General features: G+C 35.0%; 4 protein-coding genes across 8 annotated transcripts; 2 read left to right on the plus strand and 2 right to left on the minus strand.

The window, feature by feature from the left end:
• LOC109713415 (protein WVD2-like 7) lies at positions 80–11,255 on the plus strand. 4 transcript variants are annotated; one of them, XM_020237490.1, is made up of 11 exons: positions 83–214; positions 5,930–5,972; positions 6,185–6,337; positions 7,122–7,913; positions 8,617–9,054; positions 9,202–9,263; positions 9,356–9,451; positions 9,648–9,747; positions 9,816–9,911; positions 10,444–10,514; positions 10,800–11,255. In XM_020237490.1, exons 3-11 carry the CDS (start codon positions 6,266–6,268, stop codon positions 10,822–10,824), a joined length of 1,752 nt encoding a protein of 583 aa, XP_020093079.1. In that variant the 5' UTR covers positions 83–214; positions 5,930–5,972; positions 6,185–6,265; the 3' UTR covers positions 10,825–11,255. The 4 variants fall into 4 exon arrangements, with proteins under 4 accessions (XP_020093070.1, XP_020093097.1, XP_020093079.1 ...); XM_020237481.1 differs by lacking the exon at positions 5,930–5,972 and having other exon boundaries at positions 80–214; XM_020237508.1 differs by lacking the exon at positions 5,930–5,972 and having other exon boundaries at positions 80–214; positions 9,648–9,735.
• Positions 12,098–14,883, plus strand: LOC109710001 (cytochrome c). The gene is made up of 4 exons (XM_020232415.1): positions 12,098–12,203; positions 12,238–12,371; positions 13,078–13,211; positions 14,455–14,883. The coding sequence occupies exons 2-4, from the start codon at positions 12,260–12,262 to the stop codon at positions 14,551–14,553; spliced, it is 345 nt and encodes a 114-aa protein (XP_020088004.1). The 5' UTR covers positions 12,098–12,203; positions 12,238–12,259; the 3' UTR covers positions 14,554–14,883.
• On the minus strand, positions 15,301–19,219 carry LOC109709979 (TVP38/TMEM64 family membrane protein slr0305). 2 transcript variants are annotated; one of them, XM_020232386.1, is made up of 8 exons: positions 18,716–19,219; positions 17,885–17,937; positions 17,531–17,623; positions 17,210–17,433; positions 17,054–17,120; positions 16,154–16,264; positions 15,802–15,858; positions 15,301–15,667 (listed from the first exon to the last, which is right to left on the minus strand). In XM_020232386.1, the coding sequence occupies exons 1-7, from the start codon at positions 19,137–19,139 to the stop codon at positions 15,835–15,837; spliced, it is 996 nt and encodes a 331-aa protein (XP_020087975.1). In that variant the 5' UTR covers positions 19,140–19,219; the 3' UTR covers positions 15,301–15,667; positions 15,802–15,834. The 2 variants fall into 2 exon arrangements, with proteins under 2 accessions (XP_020087975.1, XP_020087981.1); XM_020232392.1 differs by lacking the exon at positions 15,301–15,667 and having other exon boundaries at positions 15,676–15,858.
• Positions 20,628–22,463, minus strand: LOC109709992. The gene is made up of 4 exons (XM_020232403.1): positions 22,330–22,463; positions 22,170–22,223; positions 21,467–21,518; positions 20,628–21,056 (listed from the first exon to the last, which is right to left on the minus strand). The coding sequence occupies exons 1-4, from the start codon at positions 22,422–22,424 to the stop codon at positions 20,913–20,915; spliced, it is 345 nt and encodes a 114-aa protein (XP_020087992.1). The 5' UTR covers positions 22,425–22,463; the 3' UTR covers positions 20,628–20,912.

Genomic DNA, 26,831 nt, shown 5'->3' on the forward strand with positions numbered 1-26,831 from the left:
ACGAGCCGACCCAAATCAACGGCTCTGATCACGAGCGGCGCATCGAAGCCCCACTCATTACTTGTACATCCCCCTTCTTCTACTACTACGTCGCTCTAGATCGTATTCTCCTCCATCCACATTTCCTAGAGAGAGAAAGTGCGAGATCGATCTTTAGAGAGAGAGAGAGAGAGCTCTTCTGATGCTGCGATCCATCATCGTCTCGAGATCTCAGGTGCGATTCGACAGCTCCATCCTTAGTTTTGATCTTAATTTCTCCTGTTTCTTCGTTTGAATCGCGCCAATGAGTCCGATCGCTGAGAATTTAGGAAGCGATGTTCGTGATATGAGCACTTTGAGCTCTTTTACGAGATTCTTATGGAGTTTTGAGCATTCCCGGACGATCGCGGGGATTTGAACTCTGTTTACGAGATTTTTATCGATTTCGAAGAATTAAAGGTGGTGTTTAGTGGATAATAATTGCGTGGATTTGAGCTTTTTTACGAGATTTTTCACGGCATTTTGTGCATTTAGAAGAACTATAGGTGCTAATTTCGTAATTAACGCTATTTTAGCTGATAATCGCGTGGATTTTGAGCCTTTTTAGGCAATTTTTCATGGAATTTTTAGCTTTCCGAGCGTAGGGAAGCTCCGATCGATCTAATGCTGAGATAACGAAATTGTAGTAAATTTTAAGCCATATTAAACGTGATTTAGGATCAAATTATACGAAATAACTGTAAATAAACTTGTGAATTACGCGACATTAAGCGTAATTTAGGAATCAAATTATACGAATCATTATAACTCGTGAATTGTGATAGTGAAGCGCATCTGAAGCTACTAGAAAAAAACTCACTGCCGCATCTCTAAGCGTTTCCCATGGGTTTCGCGTTTCCCATAAGCCATTCCGTTTCGTGGGAAACTCGTTCCCGTTTCCTTCTCGACAGTGTTCGGGGAATCGGGTTTTAATTTAGAATGAATGCCCAAATGTCAAAAAAAAAAAAAAAACTTCAAGTTTTATAGTTAATTAATATAATATTTAATATTATATTATATTTAATTATTTTGAAAAATATATAATAATTCCGATAAAAATTATTATGTTGGCACTAAACCATATTTGCCATGAAACACCAAATCTTGTCGCATAACATTATTAAAAAAAAAAATTAAATCATTACAGTGTCAACTGTCAACCACTATGGCACTATCTAATCTATTAATGTGATGCATGGGAAAATCAATCTATAAGATTAGAGGTTCGAACGTATAATAACTAAATTATAGATCAAAGTACCAAGGTTGAGCTGTTTAGTTTCTTGAAAAAAAATATAAAAAAAAATTTCACAGGAAAAAAGTTGTTATGAAAATATTTTTTTTAGTTTTTTGTTCATTTAGTTCTAAAAAAAAGTTTTTATGAAAGTTTTTTTTTCCATTTTTTACGAAAAATTAGTGTTTACATTTAAAAAAAAAATCTGAAAATTAAAAATTCTAGTTTTTCGTGAAATATGGATTTTTTTTCTTTCAAAATGCTTATTTTTCTTTAAATTAAATGAGCGAAAATTGAAAAATAAAACTTTTCTCTTGAATTTTTTTTTTTTTCTGTTTTTGGAAAAACCAAACAGGGAGTAATAACGGTGTGATTCGGCCATGATTAATTCTTTTTGCTAGGTGTATGATTTACCGGGAAACGCGTTTCCCGGTTTCTTCTCCGGATAATAACCTTGGGATGTTTGTTGGGACGTGCCTCTCCCTTCACGTTTCTCGTGAACTCATCTCCTTCTCGATGGGCCCAACTTTGAGAGCTTTTGATGGCTAAGGCCCAACAACTAGAAGCTACACACCAATCCCATCCACCGTTTTTGACCGTTCGTTTTGATTTGATGGACGGATGAGATTGTCTTTCTTGTTAGCGCTTAATTAAGATTCCAATGGGGGGAGGTGGGGAATGGCTTGGTCCCTTGTTATTGATAAGCAGCTTTTTGAACCCCTTTTTTGTGGGCTCGTTTTAGTTTTCGTCAGTCGCTAATAAAAGAAAAGGTTGAGATGAAAAGGCAAAAAGAGAGAGTGCAATGAGTCCCCCCAATTATTAGCTCTCGTGCGTCTCTTTTAAGTTCTCAAATCTCAACCCATATATAGAGTCCACATCAACAAAGTTCCTCTCTCACACCAACTCTTTAAATTCTCAACCCCACTAATCATAGCTAGCGCAGTTAGTTAATTATATTCAAAGCTTAACTATTTTACTAGCTGAATTCATTTTTAGATAATGCTTACCCGCTTTATGTTTAAGGGTGATATCAAACTGATTGTTGATATTGATAGTAAAAGTTTTTTTCCATTTAGCCGTCTGTTTGTTTTCTGGATAGCATTGATCACTATTACTATTATGAGACTTTTGAGAGTCGTGACGGCCGACAGAGAACCAAGCTTCCCGGTAGGGAGTAAGGCGTGTGATCAAGAAGCTATTATAAGAATTTACTATAGATATTTTTTCTAATATTAATTTCTGAATAACACTTTATCCAACAACACACATCCGTAATCGATTCATACCAAGCGTGTGAATAGAGAAGCAAACACTGTTTTTCTTCATGTTCTAGATCTCTCCTCTTTTTCTCTCTCTCTCTCTCTCTCCCCCTCTTTTACTACTCCATGTGCTCTGCATGTGGGGGTTTTTGGAACGGTCCATTACGTTCTCTAGCCCTTGCCACATATTCATCCGAAATGTTCGAGTTGTTCTTTCTCTATGCGTGCTCCTGCAACGAACAAATATTCTAAGTCATGTTGCAAAGGTATAAGGTAATTGCGCACTGGTGAAAAAGCATACACGTACACGTTGCATTCACTTGATCTAGGCATTAGAGCCATGTGACATGCACGTTGCAACTAGGAATACACACATATACATAATATATACAATTGTTCCAGCGTATGCATGTTACTAGTACTAGCTATATGTATATAACATGATCCTAAGCATTTCGATGAGATTCGGTGGGATGTAATGTATCCACTCTCTGACATACATGCATGTGATGTGGTTGCGAATGTCCTTTAGCTATTTATGTACAGATTCTGAGAAGCTTAAATAGTTTATTGTTTTTTACTTTTCTTTTTTACCATAATACCTTACAAAACCCTTTTATCTTCCAAGTTAGAAGTGTTATACCTAATAATTGTACGGTGTTAATGCTTTACCTAAAAAATCGGTCCAGTAATAAAATTTCGTCTTAATGTGAAATCAATCTAGTAGAAAATGATATAGAAAAACCAAATATGGTACGTCAATAATACCGCATTATTTGCATTTGCATCAATCATAATACAGGGTAATAATATATTCTGTCCATATCTTGCCTTTTAGACCTCCTCAAAGAAAAATGATTTCTCGGACTACCCTATTGGCTTTTATTTATTTTATTTTTATTATTCTTAATTATTAATTAATAAATTTTACAACTAGTGATTATATTATGCTCTATATTTTTAGTGGCTTTATCCTCAATGGCCAGTATGATCTGATAAGTTTGTTAATAAATAAAATTCCTAATTCACTTAGCCAGTATCTAATAAAGTTGTTAATAAATAAATTTTCTAATTCACTTAGGCTGTTAATAAAATTTCGAGAAAAAAGTTTTTCATGAAAATTTTCTTTTCAGTCTTTCCTCCGTTCAGTTTTTTTTAAAAAAAGTGATTTTTGAAATTTTTATTTCAAATTTTATGAAAAACTAACATTTTCATTCATAAAAATATCGAAAAACAAAAACATCAATTTGTCATAAAATTCGAAAAATAAGTTTTGAAAAAAGCTATTTTTTTTTAAAACCAAACGGTTATAAACCGAAAAAAATATTTCCATGAATAATTTTTTCTGAATTTTTTTTCCCACACTTTCTCGATGAGCCAAACACCCCCAATATAGCCGAAATAATAGAATTTAAATACACTTATTATTATTAGATATCTATTACAGAAAAAGGAAACAATTTTTTTTATTATTTATTAAATACTCTTAATTAAATAAATGACTATTTTTTATTTATTATTTATTAAGGTAGTGTTTGGTTCGGGTATAAATAAGAACTAGCTATTACAGGAATATGTATAAGTATGGGGATAAGAAAAATAACATTCGAATGAAAATTGGGTTGTTTCCAGGAATAAGAAAAATAACATTTGGATAAATAATATGGAATAAAAAAAATAGTGAATGGTTATATATAAAAAATAGAGGTATTGGTGGAAATAGTTATACCCGATTATTTTAGATAATCAAAAATTATTATTCTCCAATAAAAAATTAACATTTAGATATAAAAAAAGTGTAAGAAGTTATTCCACCCCTTATCCCTAATCCAAATGCTGCCTAAAGCCCCCGCTTAACTCCAAAGCCAAGGATGGAGGATGGGATGGGCCACGCCCCTTCGTCACGTGGGTTGCCGGTCTCCATTTCTGACCCAAAGAAGAAGGACAAAACAGCTTTCCTCCTCTCCTTTTTTTCCTTTCTTAAAAATAAAAATAAAAATAAAAAAGAAAAACGAAAAGCCCCGGTCTCAGCCGTAGCAAATCGACAAAAGGGGAGCGAAGCAGCAAAAGCTACTGTAACTTCTTGTCATTTTGCGTCCCCACTTCCCCCGCCAAATTTTCAATAAAAACAGAGGGAGAGGGGTCTCTCTCGCGCCACGCAAATGCGTGGTCGCCCCACCACAAAATTATATAACGTCGCAACTTCAATAATTTTTTCACTTAAATTAATTCTTATTTTACTCTTTCATGTTTATTTTTCAAAAAAACTTAACTTTAATATGAATAATAAAAATAAATAAAGTATTCTTCCATTGTGTAATTAAAATTTTTTAAAAAAAATTAGGTATTTTCTGATAATTGTAAAGTAATAATGTATATGTCTCTTAAGTGAAATTACAGGGATAGTACAGCTAATAATAATAATACTATTTATACATTTTGGCCACTTTTATTTATTAGACAAACATCCTAATCAATTATACTACCTAAATTGTGCGGAAACTATAATATGGTAAGCAGTGATAATGTCACCCGAGCACCTCCCTTATTTGCATATAGAGGAGTGTTAGCTTATAGCATTATTGGGTAGAGTATGAAAAGAAAGGAGTGGAAATATCGATGTAGGCGTATAGAGAATCAGAGATAGATACTGTATATATATCGCACCTACCGATAGTTAGAGCGGTGTGTGATTGCGATTGTAGACACCATAGGTGGTGTCGGTGATATCCATGCCCACTGTTGGGCTCAAACAGCTCAATCTCAACAATGTGATTTTGGTTTCTGAGGTACGGAATAACTTACAATTTTCTCTTTTCTCTTTTTTTTTTCGTTTATTTTTTATCCAAAGTAGATAGTTTGATGTTTTCTACTCTTTTATTTTAGGTAAGTTTATTGTTTTTTGCTCAAAAAATTTGATTTTGGGATCTGGGTATGAGTGCTCTAAGCAAATTGTGAACTTGGGCTTCTGTGTTTTTTCTGTTTTTAAAATTTTGAGAATTGATGTTATGTACCGTAACGCGGGGGAATTCGCTGGACCCAAATGCTTGGAAAAGTAGTTATAGTTTGTAATCTCATGGAAATGAATTTAGTTTGTGTGTGTGTGTGTGTGTGTGTTTTTTCTTTTTTTTTTTCTTTTTGCTCTTTTGTTGTAGGAAAAAACGGGTTTGAATTTGGTATGGACATATATATGTGGAAAGGATGCAGCATTTTCTATTTGATTTTGTACAGCAATACTTTTTGCCTTACATGAGACTCTATACAATAAAATTTCCATTTTGTATTATTAGCTTTTTGCCCTTTTTGACCCTTTAGTTGTTGGAGTTTTGGCTGTACGTTGACTCTTCTGTTTATTCCAACACGACTTCGTTCTTATTTAGATAATTCGGTCACTTTAATGTTCTCTTGTTTCTTATAGATACATTGAGCTTTGAAGCTGAAAAAGGTGCTTACAACATATTGTAAGTTGCTCACTAAGAGGATTATGACCAATTTTCCCTTTCATGTAGGCATTATCTCATATCTGATATTTTGTCATTAGCAGAATAATTTCTTTTTACAATCATGTGATGAGAATTTATAACCAAATTATTCTTGTAGTCTTAACTCTTGTCTCGTAAAGCTTCAGCTATTATGCTACAACCAGTGAATGTGTCTGGTTTTCATTTTGTAGGATTGATCTGTGGCTTCGGAAAAATATGTTGCTTTGGCATAGTAGTATCCGAAGACATTGAGCTAAATTGCCTGATATAGGATGGCTACCGATGTTGATCAAGCCTATTTTTCATGGTCGCAGGAGGAATTAAATGATAGAAATAATTCTCAAGTAAATCTCTTTCCCTTACTTAAATTGTTTACTTCGTTATTTCACTGGCCAAATTGCTTCAGTCATTTCCTTGGCTGGTAATTGGGAACAACCCTTAATTAATGGAAAAGTGAAGCAATTATTTATGTATAATACCTTCTATAGTTGAACATTCTACAGTTCAAAAACAGTGCCATTTACGAGTGCTATTGAAGTTTTACTCTTAATACTGTTAAATATCAAGTTTAAATTATTGTTATATTACAGGATTATATTTATATAAAATTCAGTTCTGCTGGTGTACAGTGTATGAATCCTTTCCCTGAAAGCTTATGACCAACAAATTACAACTATACTGTAAGCCATATCTTAGAGTTCTGCATATACAAACATCTCAAAATCAGTAACAAAGTGCATAAGAAAGAAATTTGACACCTTTTCTCACCTTTTGGCAAGTGATACCCATTTCCATTATTCACATTTTGAAAATAGATTCTTTTCTTCAAAGTGTGGGCTCCATGGGACACTAAAGCCTTGTCATAGTAAAGAAGAAAGGAATTTCTTGTTGGACTGGCATTGAGTGTAGCAGACCCGTTAAGGGAATAAGTCTTCCTTTTTTTCGTTATGTGGAACTTGATTTCTTATATAAATAAGTTAAGTGAATGTTGTGCTGTTATAGCTTTCTTAGTAATACTAAGCTTGGATACAAAAATTGCTTCTTTTATCTTAATTTATGATTTCAATGATTGTTTCTAGCAGTTAACATTTTTTTATTATCTATTTAATTTGTCAAACTGGTTTTCAGGGAGTTTCGGTGTCTCAGATGCTTGACCATGGTTCCATATCTTTTGGACGATTCGAGTATGAGTCATTATCATGGGAAAAGTGGTCGGTATTTACACATAACAGGCGTCAGGAAGAGCTGGAGAAGTTCAATGGATTGGTTGCCCAAAAGAAGGCATATTTCGAAGAATACTATAGAAGGCTTCGAGCGTTAAAGGCTTTGCAACAGCAGCAACAACAGCAAGAGAACCAGCAAACAGAACTTACTTTGGATTACAGTGGTGATGGTAGTATTTCTAGCCAGAATGGAGAGGACGAAACAACTTCACAGCTTGAAATCATAAGAGATGAGACACAAAACGTTACTGATGCTGAAGAAGCTATTTCTGAGAAGCACTTTGAGCGGGAAATAAACTACACTGAAGATCCTGGATGTAGAAACTTGGACCAAGCATTTATATCATCAGGTTCTGCTTCATTGAGTAGAAACTTCGAGAAAATTGAGCAGGAAAGGGACTCAAATAATGTACAATATAGTCAACCGCTTATTGTGAAATCCCTCAAATCATTGAAAACCTCCAAAGAGATCGAGGAAAATGATGGACGTAATCTCGAAGGAGAAGAAATCAACAGGTTACAGCTGAATCCAAATTCAAATCTTGAGAATGGAGCTGCTTCGCATCAGGCTATGTTGAGCTGTACAGATTCTATTTCTAGAGATGATGACTCAAAGCTTAGGCTGCCTAGCAAAGCAGTGGCAGAGACAGTCAAATTGTCATCTAAGAAAACTGCGGATCGTAAATCAGTTCCTAAGGTAAAAGTTTTGTTAAATTTGGATATCTTCTTGGTATGCCTGCTTTTGATTAATCTAATAGAACTAACCGGTTAACTTCCTTTGCATTTTGTGGCCCCATTTATGGTGCTTGGCTACTTGAATCATCTTTCGTCATTAAGTTCAATACTTCTAAATGACCTTTAATCAAGGAAACATTCATAATCTACTTTTATGCATTTTCCATTAATTATGTGGTCCTCTCCCTACTGTGGTGCTTTCCAAGTAGAATCACTTCTTTTTATCCTTTGCACGACATATCCTACCCCTAAAATATCTGAACCTTCTTAAATTATTTTCATAGCATCTAGCCAAAAATTGAAGCTAAACCAGATAGTGGTATTATTTCCATTTTATGTGGTAACGTGTGCTTGCCTTGACCCATTAAGAACTGTAGATTCAGGTGGCTCGCCAAATTGAACATATGTCATCTGGACCCACCTGATATCGAGAAAGAATTCTTGGCAAAATTACTCTTTTTAATCATTTAATCATGTTTATTGCACATACATTTTCTACTGAACATCACCAGTGAGTACCAGCTTGATTTAGTTAGGACCATTACAATAATTCGAAGAAAGCATCCAAGTGTACAGGACATCAATTAACTACTAGATTTTCCATATTGGATGATTTGTCATTATTTCATCTGGAGTTTCTTTTCTTTTCTTTTCTTTTTTTCCAGGCGCCTCCTCCTCCTGTTCGATCTTCTGCATACTTGAAACAAAAATTCAGGCCAGACTCCGTTCAATCGTCTGAGAAAGCAAGCAAACCAGTTCAAAAGCCAGTTGCCAAGTCGGACAAAACAAACAGTACAGCAAAAGAAGCTACAATGAGAGTCAAAACTACCAACAGAGCTACTTCAGTGACTTCATGTAGAACAGTCAAGGAAATGCAATGCAATAATAGTACCACCCCACGTCCACTTTCCGCTCCCAGAGAAAGAAAAGCTGGCATAAGAGAAACCATAGGGAAAATGGATTTCAAAACTGCTAAGGAACCGCAATGCAATAATACTTCCACCCCGCGTCCACTTTCCGCTCCCAGAGAAAGAAAAACTGGCATCAGAGAAAGTGCGGCGAAACTGGATTTCAAAACTGCGGAGGGTGGCCCAAATATGCAGGTTAGTTCGTGCCAATAATTTTGCTGCTTGTTCGCAGCTGATATTAAAACAAGGAGCCTTTACTCATATATCCATTCAAAGCATCTATTTTTCATTTATGTCTCCTGTTTCATTGATGCTTCCTTTGTAAATATCCAATTTCCACAGGTTACTCCAAAGAAGATACCAGCACCAAGTGCTGTTAAAACTAGTAGGCTGGAGTCAAAAAGGTCAATTTCACCTGTTGAAGAAATGATTTTAGTGAAAATTCTAATTTTCTATCCTAGATTCTGATGTTATTCTCCAAACGTGTTTTAATCAGGGACTACAAAGTAGTAAAAGAAACTTCAGCATTAAACAGGGTACCTACAGGCTTGAAGAGAACGGAAGACAATGTGCTTGGAACACCAAAATCGAGGTAACATTAAGAGCTTGAGCATCTCATGAGTTTTCGGAATAGGTCGTTGTTACAGCATTACCATTCCACTATGTACTGCCATAATTTTCATTATCGTATCTCTGCTGATTTTGAAGTCATTGCGCAGGCTACATTTTTTTTTAAATCATTTATTCAATCTAGTAGCATTTTTTTTAAAAAATTTATCAATGCCCAGGTCGATTAATCTCCCTCCAAGGAAAAAGTCTAGTCACAGTAGTGGAACAGATCAAGTTACGGAAAACTTCACAAGGAACAAACAAGAGGTAACTAGAATGGTGATTCTCTTGCAGCTGATCTTCAGCATTTTAGATATTTAAAGTATGCTAATGGACATTTTGTGTAGGAAAACAAGGAAGCAAAATTGATGCAATCTCGGTGGCCTTCAAGAAGTACTACTACCCCTTCACTTACAGGAAGCTTAAGGACAAGCACCCAAAAGGTAAACCTTGTTCAGTGTTCCCAACTGTCGATTCCCATAATTCCAGGAGAATCATATACTATTAAAAATGGTATTACTAGATGGCAGAAATAGCACTTTAATCTTAAACTTTGTGTCACTCTCTCTCTCTCTTTTTTTCTTTTTTTTTTTTTGCATAACTACTTCGTCTCATCTCAAATGCACCTCGTTTGTCCGACCTTTTAATCGTTACAGCAAGATCTCTAACATTTATATTCCATGGCATTCTTAACTATTTTCATTGAATTAATCATCAAACAATATATGTATAATTACAGTATGGGAATTCAAAGTTTCTCACATTGTAGTTAGACGACAATTGTAACCATGCCAAGGCTAGGGACCTTATTGTAACACTTGAAAGGTTGGGACATTAAGAGGTTGGGACTCCTGTGGCACAATTCACCCTCTTTTTCGCTATTGTCACAAGTATAACATTACGCCTTTATAAAGGTTCTCATATAGGCATTATCTTTTGTTTGATTTTAATATAACAGCGATTTTGTTACCTCAGGCCGGTGATCTACCACGCTTTGGGAGTAAACCACAAATCAAGAATCCGTCTCTCAACGGAAGGAAGCCAAAGTACTTCACTCTAAACACCTGATGATTCTTTTCTCTGCCTTTTGCAAAAATATAGCCGATTTTTATCTCTGTCGGCAACTTTGGACCCAAAATATCTTTTTCGGTGCTGAAATGACCGCCGCTTATTTTATAACGAATCCTAGACAAAAAATAAATTTCAACCAAGGGCATTCTGATCAACGAAATGATATTTATTTTTGCAAAATGCCCTTTCTCCCTTGCCATTAATGATTACCCCAATGATAATTCGGACTAAAGACCATATGATACATTTGTTATATACAGGGTAGAGGCACCGCAATGGCGATAACTCGTCCGAAGATGAGCAATGGACCTGTAAAGAGAAAAATGGCTCCATCACACCTTTCTCTTCATTACAAGTTTGCGACGCGACCTTAAGAGTAATATGTGGATCTTCAATCTTGTTGTATGATGTGCTGTAGCATCTCTCTGCTTTGGGAGCTATTGGTTTACCTGCTTCTGGTGATCTAAAGAACTGCTCCCTCCATGTCAAAAGAGATTTCAATAGTTCTGTATATACCAAAACTAATAGGGCCAAATAGTATGGAGGCTGTCTCATTACTGCATCTTCAAGTATGGAAAAATTGTTAGAATTTCCTAGTTGCTGTGATCAGTAAGTTTTGTTGTAAAGCATCTGTTTCGCTTAGCTGTTATTTTTGCTTTCAACTGTAGTCGTTCGTTAATAATGATATAAAAATTTTAATTAGTTTATGCTCGTAATCCTACTTGTCATACAAGTTGTCATTCGTCTTTGATAGATATATTTTTTTGACTGTGTTGTAAAAGTAAGGATTTAAATGCTGTGGCACGGGTTGGAAACTTGCCGGTACGATGTGTGCCGAGTCTTGTCGATGCGTGCCGGTTAAAAAAAATTTTTATGTGCCGACACATAATAACATGAAATATTTATTTTCTTTAGCAACAAAATATTCTAACTATTTATTATGTCTTTTTATCATAACTTTTAAATTTTATATTGGAAAAATTACATATTAATTTAAAGAATAGATGATTTTGAGCTGTGCCATTGGTATGAGATCTGTATCGTGCCGGTATTTTGTTGGCACGGTACGACACGGTGGATACGATCCGTGTGGACATGCATTTAAAATTTTGTGTAAAAGAAAAAAAAAATTATAACATTATTTAAACTTTAGATTATCATTTCTCTTAACTGTACTTATCGTATACAAAATTCATGCGTAATCTATGAACCCATAAGAATTAAAATTTGACACGTCTCCTTTTAAAAAAAAAAAAAAAATGACACGTCGTCTCAACAGAGGTGGGTAAGCGTGTGAAACACAAGTCCTTTTGAATTACTTGTCCGCATAATTCTCCACGAACGAACTCATAATCACGTGGCTTCGTCCTAAGGAGCCGGCCCTTCCGCCGTTACGATTTCGACACGTGTACCCTTCCCACCACCGCCGCGAAATACTTAAGGGCTCTAGAACAATCTCATATCCCCAAACTACCCCCGTAGTCCACCAAACCCCGTCGCTCCACGAGACCCGTAATGAGATAAAAGCTTGAGGGCATTTACGTAATTTCGTATATGAGTATTTTGGTTTCGTAGGAAAGCGTGGCGAAAGCGTTGCTGGTCGACGAGTTTTTTCTTCTGCTTCTTCGCGGAGAGGAGAACCAAACCCTAACCCTAACCCTAGATCTCTCTCTCTCTCTCTCTCTCTCTCTCTCTCTCTCTCTCTCTCTCTCTCTCTCCAATGGCGTCGTTCGCGGAGGCTCCCCCCGGTAATCCCAAATCGGGCGAGAAGATCTTCAAGACAAAGTGCGCCCAGTGCCACACCGTCGAGAAGGGCGCCGGCCACAAGCAAGGTACTCTCTATCTATCTCTCCATCTGTGGGGATTTATTCGTAGTTGTTTCCTTTTACCTGTTTTTGATGTGTATTTCATAATTTTGCCTTGGCAATTGTTGATCTTGCCCCATGATTAGATCTAGCTTGTTTTGTTGTCGTTTTTATGGTTTTAGATCGTGATTTGTTACATCTGGATCCTGGACTACTTGTTTTGGTTCTGATCGATGGGTTCGATCTGCTTTTCTTTGTATAATATTGGTTGGAATGGATGAATACGTGTCGAGTTGGCTTAAGTAACGTGCGAATTAAATGTTGCTCTCGTTGTTTAATGGTTTAATTAATTAGTGGTTCGCAACAAATTGAATCTTTTCTGTCTCCTCTTTAATGAATCACATTGTTAATCACTAGAAAAAGTTGAATCTTTAGCAGTGTTCGCGGTATTCTTAACTTTGGTGATTTGATAATTGGTGAAGTAAAATTGTTGGTTTCCTGTGCATAGCGATTATCTTTCATTGTATGCACATCGGTTCCATTTTTGGTGTATATTAGGTTGGTATGATATTAACTTGTGTCTAGTAAATTATGCGATATGGTGTTTTCGTCAGGTCTTTATATGCATATCTCCTTGATGTGTTTTTTTGCTAATCTTTTGTTGAAAATGATATTTATTTAATTGTTGGCAAACATTGAACTCTATTCCTGATGATTGTATTGGTGCCCATAGGACCAAACTTGAATGGACTGTTTGGTAGGCAATCGGGGACAACCCCTGGTTATTCCTACTCCACTGCGAACAAGAACATGGCTGTGATTTGGGAGGAGAATACATTGTATGATTACTTGCTTAACCCTAAGAAGGTATTGTTTCCTCTATAACATCCATAGTTACTGTTTTTCCCTTAATTAGCTTGAGGTCGCATTGTCATTATATTTCATGTTCGAGTAGATATTGTGCATTTTCTTCTCAAATATATGGTGCATGTGCTACTGATGCAAATCTGCCTAAAGAGAGACTTTTAAGAGTATCGTGCATTTTTTACGCATGTCTTCCTTACTCTCTTTCCTTTTTCCATTGGGTATGTTTTGTTTTGTTTTGTTTTGCAGCTCTTTTCTTTAGATCTATGTGCATGTGTGCATAGTATGCAAGTATACACATTTTCATGTGTGCATACTGCATACTATGCAAATATGCATATTTTCATGTGTGCATCGTATGCATGTTTTGAGTGCAGTATTGTCTTATGTAAATTTGGTTCTTTATCGCTGTTGTTCGTATGGTCTCCATATGTTTCCTATCTGGGAGGCCAAATTTCTAGGATAACTATCACAATGACATTGTGGGTGATGTAGTTAGACTCAAATTTTTAAGGGCTTGTCATTTCACCAAAGTGAACTAGCACTTGTTTGCTCCAAATTTTGTTTGGAAGTCGCTAGTAATCTTTGATTTCCTCTGTTTACTACCTTCTAGTATCAGCAGTGTCCATTAACTACTGTATTGCAAGATTCTCTAGATTTTCTTGTATAAATATTCCAGGTAATAGTAAGCACTCATGAAGTAAGATCTTCTGCCTTGTCAGTGAAAGCCTGAAGTTAGAATTCACCCTCTTAGAGATTCAATCCTATTCCCACTACTATATCAAGGGATTAAGTTGGATTGGTACTGTTTTAAGAGTTTTAAGTGATGTCTGCTGACCTTGGTGTGGACAGTTGTGCTTTGTTATCATTAAATATTGTTTGCAAACCAACGGATAACCTGCTGAAAATATCTTAATATGCACTTGGGATGAAGTGCAGGATTTTCTAATAAATTTGATGGGTTATCTGTAGGTTTTGATTAGCAAGAGAAATTTGTGATGTTTCTATAGGGACTCTCCTGTCTTTGATCATAGGCTCGAGACCTAAAATTCTGATTCTTGTATGAATCTCACAATGAATCTCACAATGTAATACACGTCCATTTGCATGTGCCGTGTTATCTGTTCTTTTAAACCCGATTGTTATTTGTTTTATGTATTTGAAGGACAAATGCAGCGGTTCAGTTAATATTTTGGAGTCGTCTCATGTTAGTTTCCTCTCTGTGTGTGTGTGTGTGTGTGTGCAGTATATTCCTGGCACAAAGATGGTATTCCCCGGTCTGAAGAAACCACAGGAGCGTGCGGACCTCATCGCCTATCTGAAGGAAGCAACCGCCCCACAATAAGCACCTTTCTTTGTTATTCAACCTCCTCTACAGATGCAATTCTTTTTGTGGCTAATAAGACCGTAAGGTCATCCTGCTTTGTGCGAAGAAGCAGCGGAGCCTATTGAACAATCTTTATTTTTAACAGTTTCTCTTTTTAAGTAATATTAGGCATCACTTTGGAGTCATTGCCTAAACTGAGCACATTATTCATTCGATGCAGAATGTTTGCATCGGCCTATTCGGAAATAGCCATGCCCTGATGACTTAGATCGTATCATATCAAACCGTTTTATGACTTCGTTGAGTTTGTCGTGAGTTGTTGAATCTGAGTTTCTCTTCCTTTCGTCCCTCTTGTGGTCAAAATGATGTGATCTTGCTTATTGGTGAATGATCCTGGTTTTTGGTTGTGTGGTGATGATTGTAGAAAAGGTGGATTTTTGAGGTTTCAGCGATATTTGCTCGACCATCCTGATTTGTTTGCCTGATTGCAAATGGTGCATCAAAAAGCTGCTCAATCAGTATTTTTGACCCAATGTGCTCTTCTTGGTCAATCGGAAAAAAATTAGGGTTGCTGCTGCTAAAGAATCGGTGGGGTTTGGATGCATAAGTAGATAAGTTTGGCCTCTGTTTTGTAAGTGCACTTAAACATACCATGAATAGTATTGATGCGATCAAAAGTTGTTTAATGTGCGACAAACGAAGTTTAATACTGCAGTACTGCACTAACATCATGCAGGAGTTAAAAAAGCAGTAGTCTCGGCCTGGTAAAGCATCAACTTTAGCTCATGAACATTAATAAATCAAACAAAGAAGCTTGAATAGGAGGAAGGGAAAAAAACGAAAGATCTTCTAACACAACAAAACATCTACACAGAGTAGTAAGATTTCTAAAAGATGCTTTTCAACAGGCAATGGTTCCACCACGGATCAACTTCACAGTTTGTTGCTATTTTTTTAAATCTTTTTTTTTTTTCCCACTGAACTCTGATTCTAAGTGGTGCGTGGTTGCTTGGGGAAGCGACGACACATCCAAGGCAAATTCTAAGTACTTAATCTCTCTGTTCTTGTACATTCAGTCTCTATACAACACATGGTAGTGAAATTTCGGTATCAAGAGAAGATCACCACTGAACTGCATTGTAGGAGATAGTGAATCATTATTTATTTGTAAATAATATTTTCTGGAAAATTGTTTGCACTATATTAGATTGCATAAAAAATATGCCAGTGATGTACATTAGATATACACAGTTTTGGGGGGGCTACCATTCACTTTACATATAAGGCCTTGGTGTGCTTCTATTCAATATCTTTAATTGCATCCTGCACAAGGAGAGATTACTGTTATTAATATCGGCATCCCAAAGGTATATTTGCAGAAAGATCTTAAAATGGATATCCCTGGTAGGGCCAAAGTTTTCAGAGGTAAACTTGTTAAACAAGGTGTATTTGCACAATTCTGTATATTTGTATGTGTATACATATAAATATGTGACAAAACAACAATTGAAATAAAGAGCAGGAAACAAAAATAAACTAAAGAAAATCATGCAAAAGTGTACATTAATTAACTAGCTAATTAGTGCATAAATAAGTACGTGGAGTTGAAAGCAAGCACCTTTGCAAGCCTAGTAACATAAGTTGCAGCGACGGCTGTAAATAGAAGGCCTAGGCCAAGAGTCAACAACTGACCATTTCCTCCCGGTAAACCCACATCTGACTCTTCTTGCTGAAAAGATTAGGTGGAGTTAAATAATCAACTAACCCTAACGACATTAATTAAGTATACGCCTACAGATACCGAATCTTTTTCACAATCTAAGCGAATTACTACAGGGGCACAGTGTTGGCAAAACCAAAACACTCTAGGAGGTAATAATATGGAGTATGCATTAAGATGTCAGCCAAGTACAAAAATTGATAACAAATAGCTTCTTTTAGGAATAAATTTAATTTCAGTTTGAGAACTGAAAAGGTTTCGCAACCATTTTGGTCCTCGTTTTTACTGGCCTTTTAATATTACAATGAACTAGATGTGCTATTACAAGGCTACATTAAAGAAGCAATATTGTCTGTCTAAACCTTGTTTTTTCCTTTGAAAATCCAAACATATTTCCTTAAAAAAAACAATTACAGTGATATTTGTGTCATCAACTTTTAGGCACCAAATGGAGAGGCCACAGATCAACAAAATTTGCCAAAATATTAAGAATCTTCAGGATAATGAACATTCCAGACATGCTGATTATGTGTACTCTTGTAGATAAACAATAAGAATTACAGTACAAACTACATGTACTGTAACACACAGTGAAGTATAATAGCCTCAATTAAAATCAAGATTAGTAGCTTAACAAATATGTTAAGACAAGTAGGATATGCAAATAGCAATAAACTACTCAAATGAATCAACTTTCAGAGGCATTCAACGAGTTCAAGCATCTCAACAAGCATCCCAAGGCACTATACTAGTCTGGAATCATATGAAGCCATTAAAGCTAAGATGTTAAAGACTTACAATGAGTGCTCGTCCAAATGCACCAGCACTAACATAAGCCCAAGTCCCAGGAAGCATCCCCAACCAACTGCGCATCAAGTTGATAAATTTCTCACCAATAAGAGAGACAGAACTCGATAAATATATAAACGTTTTAATGGAAAATCAGAAACCAACCTGCCCAAAACATAAGGCAGAAACTTCACGGAAGTTAAGCCATAGAGATAGTTCCCAAGAGAGAAAGGAAGCAAAGGACTCAATCGAAGAAGCGTAACGACCCAGAAACCATTCTCCCCTATTGCTTTATCGATTGCCAAAAATTTCTTGTTTCCTTCGACCAATTTAAGGATACGTTCCCTGGCAAAATACCTAGCGATAAGAAAGGCCACAGCTGCAGCCATCTGGCAAAAGTCAACGAATCATTGTGAGAACTTCACAGTTCATCAGCTCATCTATCATTTACTCGATCATCAGAAAGTGATATTGAAAGGAACTCACTGTGCCACTGATTGAGACTATGATGGTCCCGGTGACGCTACCAAACAATAGACCTGCCGACATGGTTAATGGTATTGCTGGAATCGCAAGGATCTGAAGCAAGAAAAGTAGTTTGTTGTTACTGCTACAAGTATAAGACGACGATATAACTACATTCAAGAAAATTAAAACTGCAAATATATATTTAGGTAAGGAAGAGTCAGAAAGATTTTAGTGAAATAATTGGATGTTCAAAGATGTATTACAATAATAATATGTTGAAAAAGCAAACTCTGAAGAAATAGGATATTCCATTTAGCTGACAAATTGCAGCAGTAAATTGCAATAATAAGCAGCCCAGCAAGCGTATCTCACCTCCAATCCAGCATAAACAAGTACAAATAAAGCATATCCAGCTGGACCATATCCTGATCACATAAAACAACAATTTTTCAGCAGATACAAGGATATGAAGTTCTAAAGAAGTGCACAGTAAAGGACATGAAATAAGATCATATTTGTCAGAACACTTGTGCCACAACTGTTTACACAGCAACTGTTTCATGTAACATGCTCGCGAACTCTTTACACAGGATGCGAGCACGTTACATGAAAACCTCGAGCATCAACAGCGAGATTCAAAAATCATGGTCAAATCAGGTAATCCTCCAATCATATACTCTGATAACTCGACTTATACGACTCCCAAGCAAAATGTTTCAAACAAGTTTCCATACTAGCTAATAAAGATCTTCACTAAAAGAGCCCTAATAGGATAAGTAAGTTCCAAAGCTATTCATTGGAAGGACCCTAACTAAAAGTTAACAACTATAATAATGAAGAGAGTGCCCGAATATCACATGAAGGAACAATTAATCCATTCTTAATCCAAATTTCCAAATTAGTACTTCATTCTTCAGGGGTGAAAAGGAGAGCACTGTAATGATAACAAGAACAAGGTCTAAATCACACAAATCACATCTTTCTCTGCTAATTGCTACCGAAACTCGCAAGATTCAGCTCATATTACGGCAATTCAGTAGAAGTTTAGCTTCCAAAGGACCAACGAAGCACCCAAAATCCCACCTTTACACATGGACCACAAATCAAACACCTTATCCGCACCAAAATCACGCCCGAACCAATCAATACACCAAATTCCAACCCCAGAATCTCAACAGGGAGCAAAAAAGAGAGGCCAAATACCTTCGATAAAATCCGAGAACTGCGTGAGGAAGGCATTAATCTGATCCCTGTACACATACCCCACGGCCCCAAACCCTCCTACGACCCCGACCAGAAGAAGCCCCGCGAGAACCGTCCCGCCCACGGCGGCGCCGCCGCCAAGCTCGCCCCCCGCCTCCCCGTCGTCGGGGACGGAGCCCTCGCCGCGCCCCTTGCGGTTGTCGAACCTGAGGTTCTGGGGCACGTTCGAGGCCTTGCGGAGCGTCGCCTTCTTCGTCTCGCGGAGCGAGGCGAGTGGTCGGAGGCGACGAGGGCGCAGGAGGAGGGACGAGGAGGAGGAGGGGAAGGGGAAGAGGAGAGGGGAGGAGGGAGAGAGGGAGAGGGAGAGTGGGGAGGAGAGGGAGGAAGGAGGTCGCATGGAGTGCATTATGCGGGGCAGGCGCATAGCGTGTTGCGGTGCGAGGAGCTCCGCAGTGCCATGCGCAGGTGTAACCGTGTAAGGGGAGGAGAGAGAAAGGAGACGATAAGAGAGAGAGAGAGAGAGAGAGAGAGAAAGAGAGAGAGAGAGAGCCCATGCTTTTCGTGCTACATTGAAGAATCAAAGCCCGCGAGACTGCATCATCTTCATTGTAGTGGTGTGGTAGTGATTTATATAAAAAAAATCTGAGATAAAATTCATATTTTTATTTATTATTTATTTTTATAGTCGTAAANTGTAACCGTGTAAGGGGAGGAGAGAGAAAGGAGACGATAAGAGAGAGAGAGAAAGAGAGAGAGAGAGAGCGACGAGGAGAGAGAGAGAAAGGTTCGGGGATTTTTGGAGAACGTGGTTTGTCCACGTGGCGTCATCTTCATTGTAGTGGTGTGGTAGTGATTTATATAAAAAAAATCTGAGATAAAATTCATATTTTTATTTATTATTTATTTTTATAGTCGTAAAATTAAAACTTTTAGGGTAAACTTTTTCATCATTAACATTTTATCATTGATAAAATTACGATAAACCAAATAGCAGAAGTAGATATTTACAGTTAAAAATAATTTTACTCCTCTTCAGTTTCAGTGAAGCAAACACAGTCCAAGCAAAAGCTATCTAGTTTTGAAATTTGAATTTTTATATTCAAATTTCTTATATAAAGCTTACTTAAAATTTGATTATTCATATGAATTTGAAGGTGGCAGTTTCTTGCGCAAATTCTTTACTCCGAAAAGCATAAAAAAAAAGAAATATTTCATAGATAAAGATCATGGAGATTTTAGTACATAGATTTTTAAAAGCAAAAAACTCTAATTTAATGCTTCTGCTTTTATTGCAATGAAAAATGTTGGAAATTTGAACTTCCTCAAAAATCTGAGTGTGTTTGTGGCAATCAAAATGGTGCTTCACCAGAGAACAAAAGCCTTTCTTTCAAAAGTCTCTTCCAGATTCTAGAATGAGCTCCAGAAGAGTGGAAACTAGAATCTTCATGTGGTCCAAAAAAACCCTAGTTTTTGGCTACCAATTGCTGTGGAGATTAAATCCTTGCAAATGGGTGGTCACTAGAATAAGCCCAAATCTGATTTTTATTTTGTTTTTCTCATATTTTTTATCAAGATGATTTTGTCATAAACTGAACTTGTAACATACTTTGCATTGAACCCATGCACTTCAGATTTTTAAGGGGCATTTTTGTTCATGAAATTATGCTTTAAGTTCAATCCAGATCCAAAATTGTAGAGAAAAATACACACCAAAAACAGAATCAGTGAATAGAGTTACTCAGTTGTAAAAACCATATAGCTTTAACAAGAAGTACATCTAAAAAAATCCTCAAACTATCAAACATAGAAAGAAAAAAACAAAAAAAACCAATACAGAGAGGTGAAAAGAAGGTAAAAGTAAATTCAATATAAGATCCATTGTATCATCATACAAGCAATAATACTCAAAGTGAAAGATTTAAATCTTTTCCTAGTGCACATCATAAGCACTTTATGTAAAATTGAGCTATTGTGACCAATTCAACAACAAGCAAAAAAAACAAAAAGAAAAAAAGAAAAGAGGGATAGAAAAAGATAACCAAGGAATGAGTTTGCAAATTCTCATCAATTTTTGTTTAACTTTTTTTTATTAACTCAACAAAGATACACACACATTCAGCAAATACCAGGTACAAAACTAGCTCACCTGAATCCAACATAAGTTGTTCTGAGCGTCGTTCGATGTAGAACCTGTTCCTCATTTCAACTTGAGATTCGCGGCAGCGGCTCCAGAATGTTCCAGTTTATGAAACCAAGTTCTCTGTTCTTCAGAAGATGCCTCGGGCGAGACGTGTTTAGTATTTTTCGTAACTCTATTCACTGATTCTGCAGCGGCTTCGATCTATAAAATAAGGAGAACGAAAAGAACAAAGAAACATGTATAATTTCATCTCGCATTCTTGCTTATTCAACAACAATACACGAAGCTTTTTTGCTATCGTAGGAAGCTGAGCCGAGCTTTTAGGATCCAATAATCGAAGTTGTAGTTCGAAGATTCTACTACTAGATGCATAGTTGTTACTGCTGCTTCGAACAACACTTTCGCGATATGCTAAATGTGCAATGTATTTTGACTACAGGTACAGTAGGAAACAAGTGGCTAAGAAGATAATTACAAAATAATGCACATAAAACAACAAATCATGCCGGGGAATAAGAGAAAGATGCGCGCTAATGCAAAAAAAATATTGTGATTATGTACTTAAAAAAAGGAATTTTGAATGAGTAAGCTAATAAACTGATTCACAATACCGATTGTGAGGCGATATTCAATAGCGATTTCGCAATGGGCAAGATGCAGAACCTGCAAATTAAAACACAATATGATGCATTAAAATCGGAAAAGCTTTATCGCAAGAGATTTAATTGAAGGAAAAAGAAAATCTTATATAGAGAATTAAACAAAGGTAAAAATATATGGATTTGCAATGGTCCATTCAATTTTTTTTTCTTTTTTTTACAACTGAGTAATTTTAGATCAATTGAATAGACGATTTCATCGAATTCGTTGGTGATGCCATTAGATTAAATAATTTTAAACATTTTTTAGAAAAAAAATCAGCATTAATAGCCACTAAATTGCACATTCAAATTCAGGCTTTTTTTAATGAGTAATTTTAGTCAACCAAGTTGAGGATTTTATCAAATTCATCAAATTTTAGTCAACTTTTTAGCACATATAATTGAAAAAAAAAAAAAAAAAACATTGGTTAATAGCTAATAACAAGCCCATTAAATTAATCAAAAAATTTAACTTAGCTAACAAAACTTTTAACTTTAACTAACTCAAAATAAAAAATAAAAAAACTAAGAGGTATTAATAGTTTAATACACAAAAATTGTTCGATGAGGGGGTTCCCAATAAAATCTACCAAAATCTTATATAGAAAATTAAATAATAAATGAAAAAAGGGAGGAAAAAAAGTGAAAAAAAAAATCCAAAAATCGAACTAACATTCCTCTTCCACCAGCTAAAGCCTCTTCCGAGGGATCTTTCCACTCATCAAAACTACAAATTTACAAAAAATGTATCAAAAATTAGCCAAAAAAAATGTAAATTATGTAAAAATAAAATAGAAATCGAGAAATAATTCGCGAGGGACGAGAGAGCGTACATCCAACCGTAGCGCCGATCAAATAGGAGGCGCTTCGGAGGCCGCATCGTGGCGCTCTGATGCTCCATGGACGGCTCTGATGAGGCCGCGTTCATGTCGCCCTCGACGCGCGCGCGCGCGCGCGAGAGAGAGAGAGAGGGTTTTGGGAGAGAAGGGACGAGGAGATGAGGTTTGAGCCGGTTTAAATGCTGGACCGGCCGGTTCGACAGGAGGTTACCGGTTCGGTTCGGTTCGGTTCAGGCCTTCTGGGTTTGGCATGTGAAGAGCTTAATCCTTACCCGGCCCAAAATATATGGTCCAATAATGGCCCAATTAAGGTTATTGTTTGGAAAACTTCAAATACCACCCCATTAGTTTCACACTTTCTCACTTTAGTATCATGTGATTTAAAATATATTACTTTCGTACACTGTGATTTTATTTTTCTCTTTTTGTTATCCTTTCCACTATAAGGTGGGGTATTTAGAGTTTTTTGTGCATGATTTAATGAAAAGTTAACGAAGAGACTGACGAAAAGAGAAAAATAAAACAACAGGATACTAAATTGATACACTTTAAACCATAGATTAAAGAGAGAAAGTGCGAAATCATAGAGGTGGTTTTTTTTTTTTTTTTTTTTTTTTTTTTTTTTTTTTTTTTTTTTTTTTTTTTTTTTTTGTAATGATAAGCCCAATACTTGATATATTCCTCAAAAAAATAAACTAAAAAATCTTAAAATCTTGAGTTTGTAAGTAAAAGTTTCGGTTTAAAGCTCGCTCAATTAAAAGATCTTTTTTTAAAAAAAAAACTTAACACTCTATCCGCTTTATTTATTTGGAAAATAAACTTATCTAGAACAGAAACAATTTGGTCTCGAATGAAAAAAGAAACAAAAAAATAGACAGAAAGATGCCAAAATAAAAAAAAAATAGAAAAAAAGTAAAAAATCTTAACTATGAAGCAATTTTTTTTAAATAGTACTTTTGCAGAAGTCCCACTTAGGTCGACACAAGCGAAAGCTTACGAAAAGTATGTGTTTTTGTATCTGCATAATATTTCATAAATCATATCCCAACAAAACAGATACGATCTGCATAACATATTATTAATTATAAAATAGGGTTAATTGTATATAGTTCGCTGTAAATATATCAAATAACAAATATATTCCTACAAAATTTAACTTTTAATTTTATCTCTACAAAAATTCAATGATATTCGTATTGGCCCCTCTGGTTTGTTACCGTTAGAGTATTATTTATTTTTTAATAGCAGTTAAGTAAAATAACATTTTTGCCCTTACAAATCTATCCCTTCAAAAGTCTCAGCTGTTAGAATTATACAAAAATATCCTTTCAAAAAAAATTTATCCAATAATATAAGAGAGGTAAAAAGGTCAATTAAACTTATTCACTAACCAGTTTTAAGTAATTTACTCATGATTAACTATATTTTTCTAACGGATCTTAACAGTAGGTGCATATTTGAAAACGATAAGATTTTTATACGAATAAAAATAAAAAATTAAATTTTGTAGGAATATATCTGCTATTCAATATATTTACATAGAACTATATACAATTAACCATATAAAATAAATAATATATTTTTTTAGGCTAAATTATAGAAACCTTTCATGTCAAAACCTGATTTTTCACTTTCCTCCTCTGTCATTTAAAAACCTACACTTACTTGTAAAATGAAAAATGGTCACAGAGGGGTACGGTGTAAACTGTGATGACAAAATTACCATTTTACCGCTCACCATTTTTGGCAACAGAAGAGAAAGCTGAGGGTGTAATATTTTATAAATGGAACCCTAACGGATCACTAACGGTAGGAAGTAAAGTAAACATTTTTTATTTTACAAGGGGACAAAGTGTAGATTTTTAAATGACGGAAAAAAAATAAAAAATTGGATTTTGACAGAAGGATTTTCTATAATTTAGCCTTTTTTTTTTATTGTACTTTTTAATTCACAGGTAAAGCCAAACAATACAAGATTTGGATAATCCCTTCTTTGATGGTTTCCTCTCCTTTCCTACTTACATGCTCACATGGTTTTCATACATTACTTCTCATTGGGTTGCTTTTTTGCTAATTATTACTACATGTGATGTAGTCTCCAACAAAAGGATTCTTGTGAGGTTAAGTAATGGAAAATACTATGGGCTCAATTTTGGGGCAAAGCACATAGAGATAAGAGTATAATAAGAGTATCTCATGCTTTGTGTAAAGATCTTTATCAAAATGTACATTAAAAAAATAATAATATTTCAAATGGTTTGGATATATATGGGAATTATTTGTGGGTCGTTAGTTAGGTATGGAAAAGTTGCTCCTCTTTTCCTTTTCCTTACTAATGCCATTAACTTGTGAGTGGAATTTGACTTGAATGTTTAATGATGGTTTTGACAATGGGTGTGATATTATTTTTAGGCAAGGCTAAGATTATCATGATTAGATTTTTGTCATTTTCTATATTATTAGTTTGTTAAGCAATTACACGATTTCGATTTGCTTTTTATCTTTTTTTTGAGAGATATTTAGATGCTATCTGTTTCGTTTATTTCATTTAAAAATAAACTTAAATGGAAATGTAAATCAACTAGAATTCGAATTTAGGATTTCGGATACCAACCACCAAATCCTTTTTCACTTGTGTTAAAGATGGTCCAACTAATCTAACGGTCGTCGTTGATCTCGTCTTTAATCACGAGATCTTCTCATGTGTATAAAAGTTTAGTACACAGAACTGTAAAAAATATACAACTGATTTTTTCTTTTATTTGCTATAATTCAGAAAAAAAAACTTTCCCCACAATTATTCCAAATAATAAATAATAAATAATAAAAACAGTAACATTTAATAAAAAACTGTCATATTGCACACAAATATAATAACATATTTTTTTTTAAAAGAAAGTAATATTACTTGTACACCTTGCAAATAGTTGTAAAATTCTCACTCTAATTTTTAAAATACTCCGCATTTACTCACTTATCTTGTTATTTTTTTTAAATACTGGAACTTAAAATTTTTTCTAAATTTATAAATTATTATTATAATATTATTTTATAATAAAGAATTTTTCTTTTCAAAACTTAGAAATGGTTTTTATAAAGAAGCCTACGTGGATTGCTGTGTACCTTGTAAAGTGCGTTCCTCGCTTTTATGCTCTGCGATCTTTTTCTTTCTACGAGCTGATAAATTGAAGATAATATATCCTTATTTTATCACGAATTTATCTCCCAAAATTTATATATTATAATAAAAATTAAAAATAAATAATTTGTTTAGAATCCGTCCTATTCTAATAGAAAAAATAAAACGGGAGACGAGAAATATTTTTCTTCTTTAAATCAGTCGCGATTCGAATAATTTAATCGGTCCAAAACTCACTCTCACCCTAATTTGCTATAGAAATAAAAAATAAAATAACAATCAACTGATTTTATTCGGTCATAATTTGTCTCCATTTCGCCCTCAGGTCCACTTATGTTTATTTTGTACTTATTATTCGATTGTACAAATTTATAATTTGCTTGGATTCCTTCTATAGATATTTTGTAGGTATTATTAAAAAATGAAATGCACAGCCATGTATGCTACATTGATAGTGACATATATTTTCTAAACTCCTATTCACTGTGAGACTCATTTAATTTGAATGGTACTTTGTTAAGAGGTATTTGCATAGATACATGTGTTAGCTATGCTAAAATAAAATACTTATACATAGTTTGTTGGATGTTTATACATGTTAACAATGTTCAAATAAAATCCACTTATTCTTCTTATATTAAATGTAAAATTATGTTACTGGTGAATAATGATAGAGCTAATAGCAGTGTTTAAAAGCTTGAATTAACCATATATAGACATCTAATTTTATTGAATAAGAAAGAAAGATTATAATGTATATATAGAGAGTAAAATTGTGATAATTTTAAAAGTAAACATTCTCCTTTATCTTTATATTATATAATTGATGAGATTATTTGTGAGACCTCAGATAGTACTGTATATGAGATATAATAGATTTTAAATTTTTAACCCGTCTTAAATATTTTTTGTGGTGGTTTGGCACAAGAGGTTAAGAAAATTTAGCGTGTTAGGACAGAAGTAGTTCTAGTATGGGTGATCTCCTGAAAAGTTGGGGCGTCACAATTGGTATCGGAGTTAATTACCAATCGAAAGTGTGAGATGCGTCTCGACTGAATTAGAATTATACAGCAGGGAGAGAGAGACTCTTATACTGTTGACTGTTATGCGTGGAGCGTAACTCACTATAAAGTCGGTTTAGACTAGCGAGATGAGTCTCACATCACCTGATATTTATGAGTCTGAGCCTAACGAGGACTTCAGGGCTTAAAGGAAGAAAAATATGAGATCTCAGATAATTCTATATATAAAATATGATAGGGCTAAAACTAAACCGATTTAAGTATTTTGGATGGTGACTAGGTCCAAAATGTTTAGAGAGTTAAAACCTTCTAGAATGTTGGAGCGTCACGTTATT

This window comes from Ananas comosus, linkage group 1, assembly GCF_001540865.1.
Source record: "Ananas comosus cultivar F153 linkage group 1, ASM154086v1, whole genome shotgun sequence".
NCBI lineage: Eukaryota > Viridiplantae > Streptophyta > Magnoliopsida > Poales > Bromeliaceae > Ananas > Ananas comosus.

Coding starts and splice junctions, on each gene's coding strand:
- LOC109713415 (XM_020237481.1), top strand. CDS start 6,266: ATGGCTACCGATGTTGATCAAGCCTATTTTTCATGGTCGCAGGAGGAA. Junction 9,264..9,355: donor AGTAGGCTGGAGTCAAAAAG/GTCAATTTCACC, acceptor TGTTTTAATCAG/GGACTACAAAGTAGTAAAAG. Junction 9,452..9,647: donor CTTGGAACACCAAAATCGAG/GTAACATTAAGA, acceptor ATCAATGCCCAG/GTCGATTAATCTCCCTCCAA.
- LOC109710001 (XM_020232415.1), top strand. CDS start 12,260: ATGGCGTCGTTCGCGGAGGCTCCCCCCGGTAATCCCAAATCGGGCGAG. Junction 12,372..13,077: donor GGGCGCCGGCCACAAGCAAG/GTACTCTCTATC, acceptor TGGTGCCCATAG/GACCAAACTTGAATGGACTG. Junction 13,212..14,454: donor ACTTGCTTAACCCTAAGAAG/GTATTGTTTCCT, acceptor GTGTGTGTGCAG/TATATTCCTGGCACAAAGAT.
- LOC109709979 (XM_020232386.1), bottom strand. CDS start 19,139: ATGCGCCTGCCCCGCATAATGCACTCCATGCGACCTCCTTCCTCCCTC. Junction 17,434..17,530: donor TAGTCTCAATCAGTGGCACA/GTGAGTTCCTTT, acceptor GACTTTTGCCAG/ATGGCTGCAGCTGTGGCCTT. Junction 16,265..17,053: donor CATTTGGACGAGCACTCATT/GTAAGTCTTTAA, acceptor TAATCTTTTCAG/CAAGAAGAGTCAGATGTGGG.
- LOC109709992 (XM_020232403.1), bottom strand. CDS start 22,424: ATGAACGCGGCCTCATCAGAGCCGTCCATGGAGCATCAGAGCGCCACG. Junction 22,224..22,329: donor GATCGGCGCTACGGTTGGAT/GTACGCTCTCTC, acceptor GTAAATTTGTAG/TTTTGATGAGTGGAAAGATC. Junction 21,057..21,466: donor TGAATATCGCCTCACAATCG/GTATTGTGAATC, acceptor CTTATTTTATAG/ATCGAAGCCGCTGCAGAATC.